Source organism: Bison bison, unplaced genomic scaffold (assembly GCF_000754665.1).
Source record: "Bison bison bison isolate TAMUID 2011002044 unplaced genomic scaffold, Bison_UMD1.0 scf7180017864289, whole genome shotgun sequence".
Lineage (NCBI taxonomy): Eukaryota > Metazoa > Chordata > Mammalia > Artiodactyla > Bovidae > Bison > Bison bison.
The window spans coordinates 12,378,985-12,393,884 of record NW_011494861.1 but is presented as its reverse complement, the minus strand read 5'-3'; the positions used below and the strand labels follow the sequence as shown (position 1 = coordinate 12,393,884).

Sequence of the window (14,900 nt, the reverse complement as noted above, 5' to 3'; positions counted from 1 at the left end):
AATCCTCCATTGTCCCCTTCTCCTCCTGCCCTCAATCTTTCCCAGCATCGGGGTCTTTTCAAATGAGTCAGCTCTTTGCATCAGGTGGCCAAAGTATTGGAGTTTCAGTTTCAACATCAGTCCTTCCAATGAACACCCAGGACTGATCTCCTTTAGGATGGACTGGTTGGATCTCCTTGCAGTCCAAGGGACTCTCAAGAGTCTTCTCCAACACCACAGTTCAAAAGCATCAATTCTTCGGTGCTCAGCTTTCTTTATAGTCCAACTCTCACATCCATACATGACTACTGGAAAAACCATAGCCTTGACTAGATGGACCTTTGTTGGCAAAGTAATGTCTCTGCTTTTTAATATGCTATCTAGGTTGGTCGCAAAGAGTCAGACATGACTGAGTGACTGAACTGAACCAAACTAGGTTGGTCATAACTTTCCTTCCAAGGAGTAAGCGTCTTTTAATTTATGGCTGCAATCACCATCTGCAGTGATTTTGGAGCCCAAGAAAATAAAGTCTGTCACTGTTTTCATTGTTACCCCATCCATTTGCCACAAAGTTATGGGACGGATGCCATGATCTTAGTTTTCTGAATGTTGAGTTTTAAGCCAACTCCTTCACTCTCCTCTTTCACTTTCATCAAGAGGCTCTTTAGTTCTTCACTTTCTGCCATAAGGGTGGTGTCATCTGCATATCTGAGGTTATTGATATTTCTCCCACAATCTTGATTCCAGCTTTTGCTTCTTCCAGCCCAGCATTTCACATGATGTACTCCGCATAGAAGTTAAGTAAGCAGGGTGACAACGTACAGCCTTGACGTACTGCTTTCCTGATTTGGAACCAGTCTGTTGTCCATGTCCAGTTCTTACTGTTGCTTCCTGACCTGCATACAGGTTTCTCAAGAGGCAGGTCAGGTGGTCTGGTATGCACATACTTTGTGTAATTTCTGTTCTCTTTACATCTGTTGATGTTTTGTGGCCAAGAATGTGGTCTATTTGGTGAGTGTTCCACATGAGCTCGAGAAGGATGTGTGCTTGGTTGTTGGATGAAGTTGTGTGGCTGTCTGTTAGATCCAGATGATTGACAGTGCTGTTCAGTTCAACTTTATTCTTACTAATTCTCTGTGGGCTGGGTCTGCCCATTACTGATAGAGGGCTGCTGCGGTCTCTAGCAGTCATGATGGATTCGTCTGTTTCTTCCTGCAGCTCTATCAGTTTTTGTCTCCCATATTTTGATGCTCTGTTGTTGGGCACATGTAATGATGGACTGTTACATCATCTTAGAGAATCAATCCCATTATCATAATATAACACCTCTCTTTATCCCTGATAACCTTCCTTGCTTTAGTCGATTCTATCTGAAATTAATGTAGCTACTCCTGCTTTCTTCTTGTGATTCAATATTTAAAAGTCAAAGTGATTGGTAGGAATTTGCAAAGTGGGTAAGGGCACAGCCATTTGAATCAGGCAAACCTGGGTACAAAGCTAGGCAAGTCAAGCTGGTTGACTGTGGGCACACTTCATCATTCTGTGCCTCAGTTTCCTCATCTAAAAAGTCAGGAACTGTCAGACCTACTGCATAGCGCAGGGAACTATATTCAGAATCTTGTACTAACCTGTAATGGAAAAGAATATGAAAAAGGATATATATTATGTGTGTGTGTGTGTAATGTAATCACTTTGTTATACACCAGAAACTAACACACATTGTAAATCAACTATCTGTGCTGTGCTCAGTCGCTCAGTCATGTCCAACTCTTTGTGACCCCATGGACTGTAACCCACCAGGCTGCTCTGTCCATGGGGATTCTCCAGGCAAGAATACTGGAGTGGATTGCCACACCCTCCTCCAGGGAATCTTCTCAATCCAAGGATCGAACCCATGTCTCCCACATTGCAGGTGTACTCTTTACCATCTAAGCCACCAGGGAAATGTTTAAATGAGGCAGTGCCCCTTTGGATTATTGTGAAGATGTGGGATGTATATATAATATAAGTGGGATGTTAATATGGATTTCTAAGTCCAAGTACTCTGTATGAAAGTTGAGTGAGGCACTCTGAGAAGAATTAACTTAGAAAATAATTGCGAAGTCTCAGGCTGGAGTGGATGGCTCATAGGCAGCGTGCTGAAAAGACAGAAGACTTCACATATGCCCTGCAGCCCATAGTCCAGGGCACCCAGGTGGGTGGAATGTGATATTTCTTCCTTGGTGCTGAGTTTTGCTCACTCTTATTTGAAATTGCATAGGAGCCCTCTGCCCCCACGGCCAGTTCACTGTCTGAAATCCCTTTCTTTTGGGCGGCAGTGTGGTCACACCAGGGCCCCTACTGAAAACCAGATCATCTTTGGTTAGATAAATTCTGATTAGCTTTTAAGAAGCACTAGAAATAATTAATCACATGGGAAAACCAAGGCTTTTAAAAAGTAGTTATAAAACCTGTTGTGGGATTTTCCTGGTGGTCCCATGGTTAAGATTCTGATCTTCCAATGCAGGGGGCGCAGGTTCAATCCCTGGTGGGGGAACTAGATCCCATATGCCATGCCAAAAATAAAGAAATTAGTAGGCTATAAATTAACAAAAAAGAAAAAGATGAGAAAATAAAATTTAATGAACAGAAAGATTGTAAACATAGGAAAAAGACTGGAAGGATGTGAATCGCTGTGTTCAGACAGTGCCTGCCTCTGGGGAACAAGAGTCTAAGTGATTTTAATGTCTTCTGTATGTTTTTCTCTAGCTCTCATTTTCTGCATTGTTAAGAAAAACGTGTTATTCTAAAAATGAATAGAATGAACAAATGAAAACAACAATCATTATAAAACCTCCCCTTCACTTTAACACTTGCAGTAAATAGTTGAGTCACTTGCCAGCTGACCTTTCTGGTTTGTGTTGGGCCATTTATGCTGTCTTGCCATTTAGGACAACCCAAAGTATACTCGTGGGATCATAGAAATACAGACTGGCCAATTCCTGACCAGTTCCCCCAAGTTCCCTCTTGCCTGTCTGTGGTGCCTGACTCCCTGTCCAACAACTTGGGCACCTATTCTGGGTCTGGTGTCAGACAAAGCCCATGGCCCTCTGTTCACTTGCTGTGTGGCCTTAGGCAAGTCACGTAACCTCTCTGAACTTCAGCATCCTCCTTAAAAGGAGGACTGCAGTGACCATCCAGTCAGATGAAGCCATTAGCGCATTGAGGCACCCAGTGTCAGTAGCACTAGTAAGCATTAAGCCCCGCCTCGTTATTCCCGCTTTCCTGGCTCTGACTGTCCCCCTCCTCCGTTGCAGTCTGCAGACATCGACAACCATCACGCGCTCATCGAATATAATGAGGCCGAGGGCAGCTTTGTTCTCCAGGACTTCAATTCCCGCAGCGGTACCTTTGTCAATGAGTGCCACATTCAGAACGTGGCTGTGAAGCTCTTACCGGGAGACCTCTTGAGGTTCGGGACTGGAGGGCTGACCTACGAATTGGTCATCGAAAACCCAGCCTCGGTGAGTCCAGGCCCCTGCGGGGTGGAGGTTGGGTGACAGAGGTACCTTCTGTGCAGCTCGGGGCTCAGATGCGGCCAAAGGTGGAGCTTGTCCAGAGCGCATTACTTTGCCCTCAGCTACACACACCCTGGCAGCCACAGGACCCAATTCTATGAAGGTCAGACCCATCCGGTGGGTCCCAGGGAGGAGCGAATCCCGGCGCCCTCTACTGGGAATTTCTCAGAATTACAGCAAGAGTCGCCTAGCAACCAGCCCAAAACTAGTGCATTTTCCTGAAAAGTGAAGCTTGCAAGCAGAGATGGAAAGCAGGTGTGTGCTTTTGAAGATGCAGAGATGGATGCTTCATTTTTAGGCAGATCAGTGCTCTACAACTTCCCAGCTTTGAGACCTTGGCCAGGGTTCTTTGCATGCTTGGGTCTGGGTATTATCAACGGTGCAGGGCATTGAGAGAGTATAGAAAGGGTTAACAGCTTTGTTAGGAAGGCCAGAGGTCCCCAAGTGGCAGGAGGAAATAATCTGCAAATGGTAGACGTTTTTTTTCCCTTCTCTTTACAAAATTAAAACTCAGCATTCAAAAAACTAAGATCATGGCATCCAGTCCCATCACGTCCTGGCAAATAGTTGGGGAAACAATGGAAACAGTGACAAACTTTATTTTCTTGGGCTCCAAAATCACTGTAGATGGAGATTGCGGCCATGAAATTAAAAGACACTTGCTCCTTGGGAGAAAAGCTATGACAAACCTAGACAGCATGTTGAAAAGCAGAGACATTACTTTGCCAACAAAGGTCCCTCTAGTCAAAGCTATGGTTTTTCCAGTAGTCATGTATGGATGTGAGAGTTGGATAAAGAAGGCTGATGCTTTTGAACTGTGGTGTTGGAGAAGACTCTTGAGAGGCCCTTGGACTGCAAGGAGATCAAACCAGTCAATCCTAAAGGAAAGCAATGCTGAATATTCATTGGAAGGACTGATGCTGAAGCTGAAACTGCAATATTTTGGCCACCTGATGCGAAGAACTGACTCATTAGAAAAGACCCTGATGCTAGGAAAGATCAAAGGCAGGAGGAGAAGGGGACGACAGAGGATAAAGATGGTTGGATGGCATAACCGACTCAATGAAAATGAGTTTGAGCAAGCTCCCAGAGATGGTGAAGGACAGGGAAACCTGGCGTGCTGCCGTCCGTGGGATCACAAAGAGTCGGACACAACTGAGCGACTGAACACCAATACAAAATTAAAGGAGGTTTCTTCTAATCCTGTGTTTCATGGTGACACCTGGTTATGCCTGAACTTAACTTTTCTCAAACCTTGAAGTAACCAATGTGTTTTTCTTATGGAAATGTTTTTCTTAAGCTGTGCTAATGAAACTATGTATTTGCTTTGGAATCTGCCTTTCTTCAAGATTCATGTCAATGGTTTGATGCCCAGAGATGACACCCCTGGTTCCAATGCTGTCTCAAAACGCATGTTGTAGGAGAGGGGCCTGGTGAAACTCTCTCAGTCTTGAGGTGTTTCTTTTATCTGATTAGCAGTTTGCGGCTTCCCTGGTGGCTCAGAGGATAAAGCGTCTGCCTGCAGTGCAGGAGATGTGGGTTTGATCCCTGGGTTGGAAAAATCCCCTAGAGCAGTAAAGGGCAACCCACTCCAGTATTCTTGCCTGGAGAATCCCATGGACAGAGGAGCCTGGCGGGCTACAGTCCACGGGGTTGCAAAGAGTCGGACACGACTGAGCGACTTCACAACAGGTATAAAATGCCTTGCCTACAACTAGCAAGGGGGCACTCTTTCTGTCCCCTTCTGATGTCTGTTTCAGAAGCTTTGTCTATCCCTTTTATATTTTTGTTGGTTTGTTTCATTTAATTGGAGGCTAATTACTTAGCAATATTGTGGTGGTTTTTACCATACGTTGATGTGAATCAGCCACGGGTGTACATGTACTTTGCTACACAAAAGCTCCGAGTGATCAAGTCCTGTCTCTGGTCCCAGATTGACTTCCTCTCCTTTGGAAACAGCGAATCCCAGTGTAACTCACTGCTCACGACCATAACCCTTCAGTATCTATGTGTAAAAAGTCAAAATCAGTGTCTGGTGGAAATAGACACTCCACACCTGGTAACTGTCCTCACACCTTGGATCAGAAATGTTCCTGGATCAGGACCTAAAGTATGGCCCCGGGTTAATCAGAACGTAACCCAAAACTCGCCCATCAAAGCTCAGTAGGGAGACAGGATGGAGGGTGGTTAGCAACACGGGCCTGGGTCAGAACCCCAGCTCTGCCCCTGGCGCACTCAGTGTGCTCTTGCACAGGCCACTGGACTCCTCAGAACCTCCATTTCCTCACCTACAGATGGGGCCAATGGCAGTAATGTCTTTGCAGGCTTGTCTCAAGGACTGAAAGAGATGGTTATAACTGCAAAGCCCCAGCCCAGTGCCCGGTCCTTGGGAGCACGCAGTAAACGCCTGTCGTGCGTGTCCCAGAGAGACCGTGTGCTCATCTCACCCCCGCCACCAAGAGTGCTGCGTGGACTGAGACCCCCTCGGTGTAAAATCCTTTCTGGGACGAGACTAGATAAAAATAAACAAAGCTTAGAGACTCTGGACAGACTCCTGGGGTGTGGGTCCCATAGGCAGCCCTAAATACTCACTCTGAGATCAGCAGCGTCCCTCCGGCTTCAGGGGCAGTGACGCCACATCCATCACGTTCAGCCTTGCAGATCTGGGACAGTTTTCTTCCACTGCTGCCCAGCCTCCTTTTCCTCCTTGGACCAGTATTAAAGGTGCTCTCTGGTGAGATACACCAGGGTCCTCTGGCCGCCCTGAGGAGGGGCTCCTGACCCTCATGTGTTGATCCAATCAAGGATCCTCTACACGGGTTCTGGGGATCCCCTCATCAGAACCATGTGGGGAGCAGACCCACAGTGCAGATCTGAGGCTCAGCCCAGGCCTAAGGACTCATACTTAGGGTTCCCAGATAAAATACAGGATGCCCAGTTAAAAAACAGGTGTTTTTTTATACATGTGTGTCCCAGATATTGCAAGGAACAACTTATGCTAGAAGAAGTTATCTGGTGTTTGTCTGAAACTCAGATTTCTGGCACCCCACGTTTTATTTATGTATTTATTCATGTATTTATTTATGCAAAATCTGGCAACCATACGCATCCTCCCTGGGAGTGGGGCCTGGGAATATGTATTCACTCAAGCTTACCCCCAACAGTAGGGAAACCCAAATTTAGAATCATTTATATGGAACACTTATAGAGTTGTTTAGGGGTCAAAGAAAAAGGGATTCCAGACCCCTAAGTCTGAAAATCCAAGTTTGTGAAGTTTGAGTCAATATTTCCCTAACATGTTTAATTACAAGAAATTTTCAGGAATGCTCAGTAAAATTACAGGTTCCCAGGCACCCTCCCTGGGAAATTCTGACTTTCTGGCTTACCTTTAGTGGGAGGAGGGAGAAGGAGGCAGCAAATGATATCTGCATTTTTTTTCTTTTTTTCCACACCAAGATATTTATTGAAATATCATTTATAGGGGTATAAAATTTGAAGCCTAAATCTTCCTCAAAAGGGGGCATTGTTTAATAAATCATAAGGAGTTCATTTATATAGGGAATACTGTGCTGCCTTTTAAAAACACAGCTTTATTGAGATATTATTAACATACACATTTAAATCTGTACCTGGATGGGCTTTGACATATGTGTACACCTATGAAACATCACCACAATCAAGACAGTAAACAAATCCTTCATCCCCCAAGGTTTCCTCTGGATCACAGCATGTGTGTGTGTGTTTGCTTGCTTTTAATAGCTTTGTGTGTGCATGCTCAATCTCTGTGTTATCTGACTCTTTGCAACCCCATGGACTGTAGCCGGCCAGGCTCCTCTGTCCATGGGATTCTCCAGGCAAGAATATTGGAGTGGGCTGCCATTTCCTCCTCTAGCTTACCAGTGTCCAATGTCATTGAAGTACAATTTACATAACATAAACTTCACCCATTTTAAGTGTCCAGTTCAATTTTAGTACATTTACATGTATAGCCATCACCACAACCTGCTTTCAGAACATTTTCATCCTTTTCTATCACCCCAAATGTCGGGAAACCTCGGAGGCACTTCATTTTCTAGTTTGCTCTTTAATTTTCAAAACTGTGGTAAAATATGACATTTACCATGTTCACCTTTTTTAAGAGTACAGTCCAGTAGCATTGAATATATTCATACTGTTGTGCAGCCATCACCACCGTCCGACTCCAGAACTCGTCATCTTCCCAAACTGAAACTCTCCACCCATCAAATAAAAACTCCCTCTTCCTCCCTCCCATCCCACCAGTCTTTCTGTGTCTATGAATTTGACTATTCTAGGTACCTCCTATAGGTAGACTCTTACTTGGTTTCTCCTCTTGTGACCATCTTATTTCACTTAGTGTGATGTCCTCGAGGTTCATTCCGGCTGAATAATGTTTCATGGTGTGTATTCACCACATTTTGTTTGTTTTTTTTTGTCCATCCATGGCCATTCGCTTCCACCTTTTGGCCATTTCAGGTAAGACTGTTATGAACGTGGGTGTACAGATATGGAAGGGGGACTTTATTTTACAAGGTGCTTGTTATACAAGCATGGGAAACAGTGATGACAATCTCTGACCTTGAGTAGATGAGAAGGAAGATGCTTTGTAAGAAGAGAAACCAGTACGGCAGGAGGAGGAATCGCTGACGTGGACAGCACTGTGCTGAGCAATTCACCTGCTTTCCCTCGTTTCGTGCTCACAGCAAACCATGACTTGGGTTCTCCCATGATCCTCATTTTACAGACAAGGAATCCAGAACTCAGACAGGTTAAGTAATTTCCCTAGGGTCATACAGCTAGTCTGCACAAATGAAACTCTATCCCCGCTTGCAGAAAAAGGGAGGGAGAAAACCATTTAGTCTGTTGCTGGCTGGAGCAGTAGCCTTAATTGGTTTTCACAAAGAGCAAAGCATACTTTCACGGTCACTCAAATATACACGAACTTTTTCCGTTCTCGTTTCTACACTCACTTGTGCCCTGCTTCGTTCCTCCAGTGACTGCCTGCACAGGTGTTTCCCTGACTGTGCCCAGGTGACCTTGCAGGACTCTCCCCCCATCTCATCTTCTCAAAAACGCTTTCTGCTGATGAGTCCCCAGGTTGAGAAACTTGCATCCTCTAAGCTGTTATTCGTGGAGGGGTCCTTCTCAAGGCCTACCTGAGGGCAGCCTATGGACTGATAAACATTTCCCTATGAATCCCACTTGCTGATAACTCAGAGTGTGAACTGTTTAAAAGAAGAGAAAGAGGGGGGAAAAGGGAAAGGTATTGAAAAGCATCTCTCATCAAATATTTTGAGATACAGAACTTGCCTCGTGGTCCAGTGGTTAAGAATCTGCCTGCCAGTGCAGGGGACATGGGTTTGATCCCTGGTCCGGGAAGATTCCACGTGCTGAGCGGCAGCTAAGCTTGCATGCCATAACTATTGAGCCCACGAGCCACAGTTGCTGAAGCCTGGGAGCACTAGAGACCATGCTCTGCAGCAAGAGAAGCCACTGCAATGAGAAGCCCCACACACCGCAGCTAGAGAAAGCCCATGCGCAGCAATGAAGACCCAGCACAGCCAAATATAAATAAAATTTTGAAAATATTTTAAGGCCTAGTTTTTCTAAGAGATGCTTTGAAGTCATCATGCTTCCTGGATGTTCTTGTTTCCCACTGACTGGCGGGTCCCAGGTGAGGGTGCTGTGTCTACTCCCAGGGTAGAGTTTCCCAGGAGGACCGCCCTGATATCACCCAGGTTAAGTGTGATAGGAACTGTTCTTTTCCTGACAAAGAGTTCCCAAGTGAGAACATTTATTTCAGGCTCTGTGGTGACCGTAACCAAGAGAGAGGACTGTGGCAGCATTTCTTTGGGGAGGGGGGCAGGTTGGGTTAGGAGTCCAGATGTGTTTGCAGCTGTCACGTGGTTAGGGCACATGCCCAAGGCCAGGCTGACTCCAGAGCAGTCCCAGCCCTGCTCTTGTACTGGCGTTTATACTGGACACACCCAGGTCATTTCTCTCAAAGCCTCAGTCCTCATTTCTGTAATATAGTTCCTACCACACGGAACAACTGTGGTATTAAGTGGGCAATGTATGTAAATTGTTGAGTCCAGCGTCTGGCCCCTGATAAACACATGAAAATCCTCAGTTTTATTTATTTATTGGCTGCACTGCATGGCAGGTATGTAAGATCCTATTATTAATAATAGTTCCCTGACCAGGGATCAAACTTGCATCCCCTGCATTAGAAGCATGGAGTCTTAACCACTGGACTGCCAGGGAAGTCCCCACCCTCAACTTTAGTTAGAATCAAGCAAACCAGCATGTAGCAGCCAAGATGCTTCCCTTGTAAGTGTTCCTTTGGACAGGAAACCTCCCAAGCCCTCCCCCGACTAGCAGACAGATATATTTTCAGATAAATTATCCATAGAATAACATAGAAGATGGAAAACTATAAAGAAAATCTCGTTTGACAAAGTACATCGGCAGCCAGCATATGCCTAGGATCATGCTCTGTAAATCATAACTCTTTCATGAAAGTGTTACTCTACAGTCACCATTCATAGTATGGTCCATGTAGACGGTGCCCCCTGGGGTTGTGCAGGATGTAACCTGCAGGGCCGTTTGCAATGCCCTGAAGCAACCGTTGATTAATATACAGTCTCAGTACCGGGTGTGGGAAACTGAAGTCACAAAGTCAGGTGTGCCTGCCGCACCGTGCGTTTTGTTGGTAGCTGCCTTTCTTTGTGCTTCCTGAACTCTGGGAAAGGAGGTACAGAAACAAGCTGTTCTAGTCACAGTGACCGTGTTCTCATAAAGCAGCTGAGTAAGGAAACCCTCATCACCCAAATGTATAAATCGTGTCTTTCTCTGTTGTGAAGTATGGCAAAACTGATGGAAATAGCGAGAATGAAAAAGGAAGCGAGGTGCCCCAAATAACGTGTCGAGTTGTTCCATGAAGGTGTTGTTGGCTCATTGGCAGGAGCTCCCACCCCTATCATTGCCCGTGACTGGCCTTCCCTTTAGCCTGTTCTGCCCTGTCCCCAGTCCAACTAGACTCTCCCACGTGGCTCCTGGATACTGTCTTCTGTCCCTGCAAGGTCATGACGTCATGTCTAGCGGGAAGAGCGCCCTCTGTTGGCCATTATTCCTCGCTGTTTTCATAGGGAAGCTCTGCAGAATAAAATCAAAAGCAAAGGCTTTGGGGTTTGATGGACCCAAGTTCAAATGCTAACTGCAATTGACTTTACCTTTCTGAGCTTCTATTTTTAATTTCTGCCAAGGAGCTTCTCATTAATCACAGATCCCCTTTCACCTTTAAGTTTTTTCATAGAGGTCCCTGGGACCACCCCTATCATTGTATGAGCTGAGGCCTGGAGAATTTCAGTGACTTCCCCAAGGTTAGGTATCAGTCATATAGATCCAGAGCCAGGATTAAAAGCTACCTCTCCTGAGTCCCTTGTAGGCTTTTTCTAATAGCATGAAGCATCACGGTGCCATGTGAGCCCAGGCAGCTCCTCCACTGCCCACTGGTTAAGGGAGGTCTCACAATTCCCAGTTCAACCTGCAATTTCACATGCCTGACAAGGAATGATCCATCATGTGGGTAAAAGCGAAAGCCGCTGGTAATAGAAGAAAATGCATTTTCAGTTACTGGCTTCCTTGTTTGGCTTCACTAATTTTTCACCAGGGTTATGGGGCTATTGCTGCTACGTCCTGCATATGTGCTCAGTCATGTCTGGCTCTTTTGCGACCCCATGGACTGTAGCCAACCAGGCTCCTCTGTCCATGGGATTTTTCAGGCAAGAATACTGGAGCGGGTTGCCATTTCCTCCTCCAGGGGATCTTCCCAACCCAGGGATCGAACCCTCATTTCCTCGTCTCTCCTGGACAAATTTAGTTGCCCTCTTTCTTTTTCGATGATGATGATGATACCTGATGGCAAGTGTTTGATGCTCGTTTATTATAGACTAGGAAGTGCTCCAAGCATTCCATGTGCTCTGTCTCACCTGCTTCTCACCAGACTGAGAAATAGCTGTCCTCATCCCTATTTTACAGACGAGGCACACAAATAGCAGACTCGTCAGGGTCACACAGATGGTAAGGAGCAGAGCGGGAAGCTGGACCAGATTCTGTTTCATGCCAGATCCCAAGCTCTTTAACCAGAGGTTGGCAAACTATGGCCCAGGGCCAAATGGAACACAAGTACTCCCTTTATTTCCGTATTGCCTGTGTTGTCTGCTGTAACTGCAGAGTAAACTGGAAGGACATCATATGGCACACAGAGTTGGAAATATTTACTGTCTGGCTCTACAGAAAATGTTTACTAGCCTCTGCATGTAACACTGCACTGTACGGTCTCTTTTATTTTACTTGATTTCTGTACGGTCTCTTTTACTGGTTTCTGAAAGAAGAACTAAAAATAGAGGGAAAGCTGGAGAGAAAGAACTCAGTCAGATTAAGCCCCACTGTGTGCTGACAGCTGTGCTCCTTAATTGCTTACTTAGTTTGCTGAGAAATAACAACAACAACAAAAAATAGGTGAGCTGAAAAAACAGATTTTGAGCAATCTTTTTCATCACCTCTTTAAAAAATAACTGGAATATGTGGTTCTAAATATACACAAACAAGACTTCCCTGGTGGTCCAGTGGTTAAGAATCTGCCTTCCAGTGCAGGGAACACAGGTTCAGTCCTTGGTCCAGGAAGATCCCACATGCTTCAGGGCAACTAAGCCCATGCACCACAGCTACTGAGCCCACTGGGCTCTAGAGCCTTCAAGCCATAGCTAATGAAGCCTGTGCACCTAGAGCCCATGCTCTGCAACAAGAGAAGCTGCTACAAGGAAAAGCCCATGTACTGCAACTAGAGAGTAGCCCCCACTCGCTGCAATTGGAGAAAGCCTGCTTGCAGCAATTAAACCTGTGCACCACAGCTACTGAAGCCCATCTGCTCTAGGGCCCATGCTCTCCAACAACAGAAGCCACCAGAATGAGAAGCCCACTCACAACTAGAGAAAGCCCATGTGCAGCAACAAAGACCCAGCATAGCCATAAATAAACAAATATAAATAAATATACATCCACATATACATGTGTTTGCATATATACTAAGTATAATTTGCATATATAGTAATAGTATAATTACATTGACATATATCTGATAAATATACTAGATATTAGTATATTATATATAACAGAGTTATATATATTGTAAGTTTTTTTTACTGCATATTGTAAGTTTACTGCATATTGTAAGTTTTACCTGTTTCTTCAACTGGAAAGTTTGTTTTTTTTTTAAACTGTGGAATGTTGGGAATTCCCTGGCAGTCCAGTGGGTAGGACTCGGCACTTTCACTCTGGTGGCCTGGGTTCAATCCCTGGTCTGGGAACCAAGATCCTGAAAGCCAAGTAGTGAGGTCAGAAATAAATAAACAAATAAAACTGTGGAATGTCTTCCCTAGGTAATTTCTGAAGAAGAAATTTTGGGTTTATAGTCCAAAGCCTGCTGTAGCTGAAGAACTATTTATTTGTTCAAAGTTTCTCTAGGCAGCACTTTACTACTTGTCTTATTATTGATTCCTTGGTCTTAAATCATTCTTCTCTGGAGCTGCTGCTTTACTTTTATAGGTTTAAATTTGGTGCGTGATTACAGACTGGTGGGGTTTTATTTGAACATGACAAACAACTTGTGACAGCTTTCATTCTGAGTACCACAGAGTCTCACCATAGTGTTCATAGGACATAGAGCACATAGTGATGCTTATGCCAAAGTCTCAATAAGCATATTGTCTAGAAAATTTTACTGGTTGCAAGTGTCATAAAACTAACTTAAACTAGCCTAGGGGAAAAAAAATAGCTTATGTAACTGAAAAGGCCAAAAGCTGCAGCTTCAGGCCCAGGTGCCCAAGCGATGGTCAGGAATCTGACTCTGCTCTGTCAGCTTCACTGTCTCTGGCAGACTCTTGCTGCCTCACCTGCAGGAAGGTGGCCACCATCAGCACCAGACTGGCAGCTCCAGAGGAAGAGCCAGCATCTTCCTCGGCGTGGCTTGGATCTTGACTAGAGGCCAACCTTGAGAAGGATGTGGCTTTACTGTACCTGGGGTTGAGGAGCTGGCTGGTGGTAGAGGGAATGACCAGAGAACACGATCCCCTTCAGAACAAAACCTCTTGCCAGTCAAGCTTTGTCATCTCCAACCTGACCTCTTAGGAGTTCATCTACACTGTGCTCTTACACGTCCTGTGGGGACCTGCTGATGGGATGAGAAATCCTGAGACCACCACATGCTTCATATCAAAGGCAACTTCCCATGGCCAGTGAAGTGGAGGGCAGGGGGCTGCAGATGGTCTCAGGCACAGGGTCCTCAGCAAAAACTCAAACAGGAGGACTCTTGAGGACTGTGTCATCCCCAGATGTCTATGGACGACCTTGGGGGAGGTGGAGACAGGAGCACAGGTGGAAGGCTTAGCACCCTGGAAAGACAGGACCCAGACTCAGCCAGGCATCTGGGGATCAGCGTGGCTGCCTCCTGGCTCCTCTGGCAGAGCACACCCTGGTTTACCAAACTTGAACCACACTGCTGCTTCTCTTCTCTTTACTTAGTCGATGGTCATTCACTCTTGCATTCAGCCTGTCAATTGAATTGAAGGAGGTCAAGTCTAGGGGTAGTGAAAGCTATTTGCAAACACCCAGCTGTTTTCTGGTTAGATTCTATTTCCCATTTTATGAACCAACCAGGAAGCTAATTAGAACTTGAAAGAAAGAACTGTAAGATTGAAGATTTACCAAAAAATGGGAAAATTAGATGGATCAGGTCTCCTTTGACCCTAAAATCCAAATGAATGATTTTTCTGAACAGCTCAAAGGGACCTAATTCTTTCTGTTTTTTGGCTGCACTGAGTCTTCATTGCTACACACAGGCTTTCTCTAGTTGTGGCGAGCAGGGACTACCCTTTGTTGCGGTGCTTGGGCTTCTCGTTGCATTGGATTCTCTTGTTGCAGAGCACGGGCTCAGTAGTTGTGGCCCACAGGCTTAGTTTCCCTGAGGCACGGAGATCTTCCTGGATCAGGGATCGAACCCGTGTCCCCTGCACTGGCAGGCAGAGTCTCAACCACTGCACCCCCCAGCGAAGTGCCGGGACCTCTTTTAAGTTCTAAAACCTAGCAGTAATGTACAACTTGGTGGTGCTGTGTTCTGAATGTATCATTTTGATTTCTCACATTGAAAATCCCGAACATAATTTACCTTTTTCTTGGAGACACAGAATTACTACCCCACTTTGAGTTATGGTGACGTCCTGGGAGCTGTTGAAGTAAAAGCCATTTGTTGTTGTTGTTCAGTCGCCCTGTCATGTCTAACTTTTT

The 14,900-nt window shown here is 45.3% G+C and overlaps 1 protein-coding gene across 1 annotated transcript in view; it reads left to right on the top strand.

Moving 5' to 3' along the window:
• FHAD1 (forkhead-associated (FHA) phosphopeptide binding domain 1) overlaps positions 1–14,900 on the top strand; it is a 165,177-nt gene that overhangs the window by 30,179 nt on the left and 120,098 nt on the right. The window contains exon 3 of the mRNA XM_010850050.1: positions 3,276–3,482. Within this exon, the coding sequence (XP_010848352.1) occupies positions 3,276–3,482 (207 nt within the window). The remainder of the gene's footprint in view (positions 1–3,275; positions 3,483–14,900) is intronic.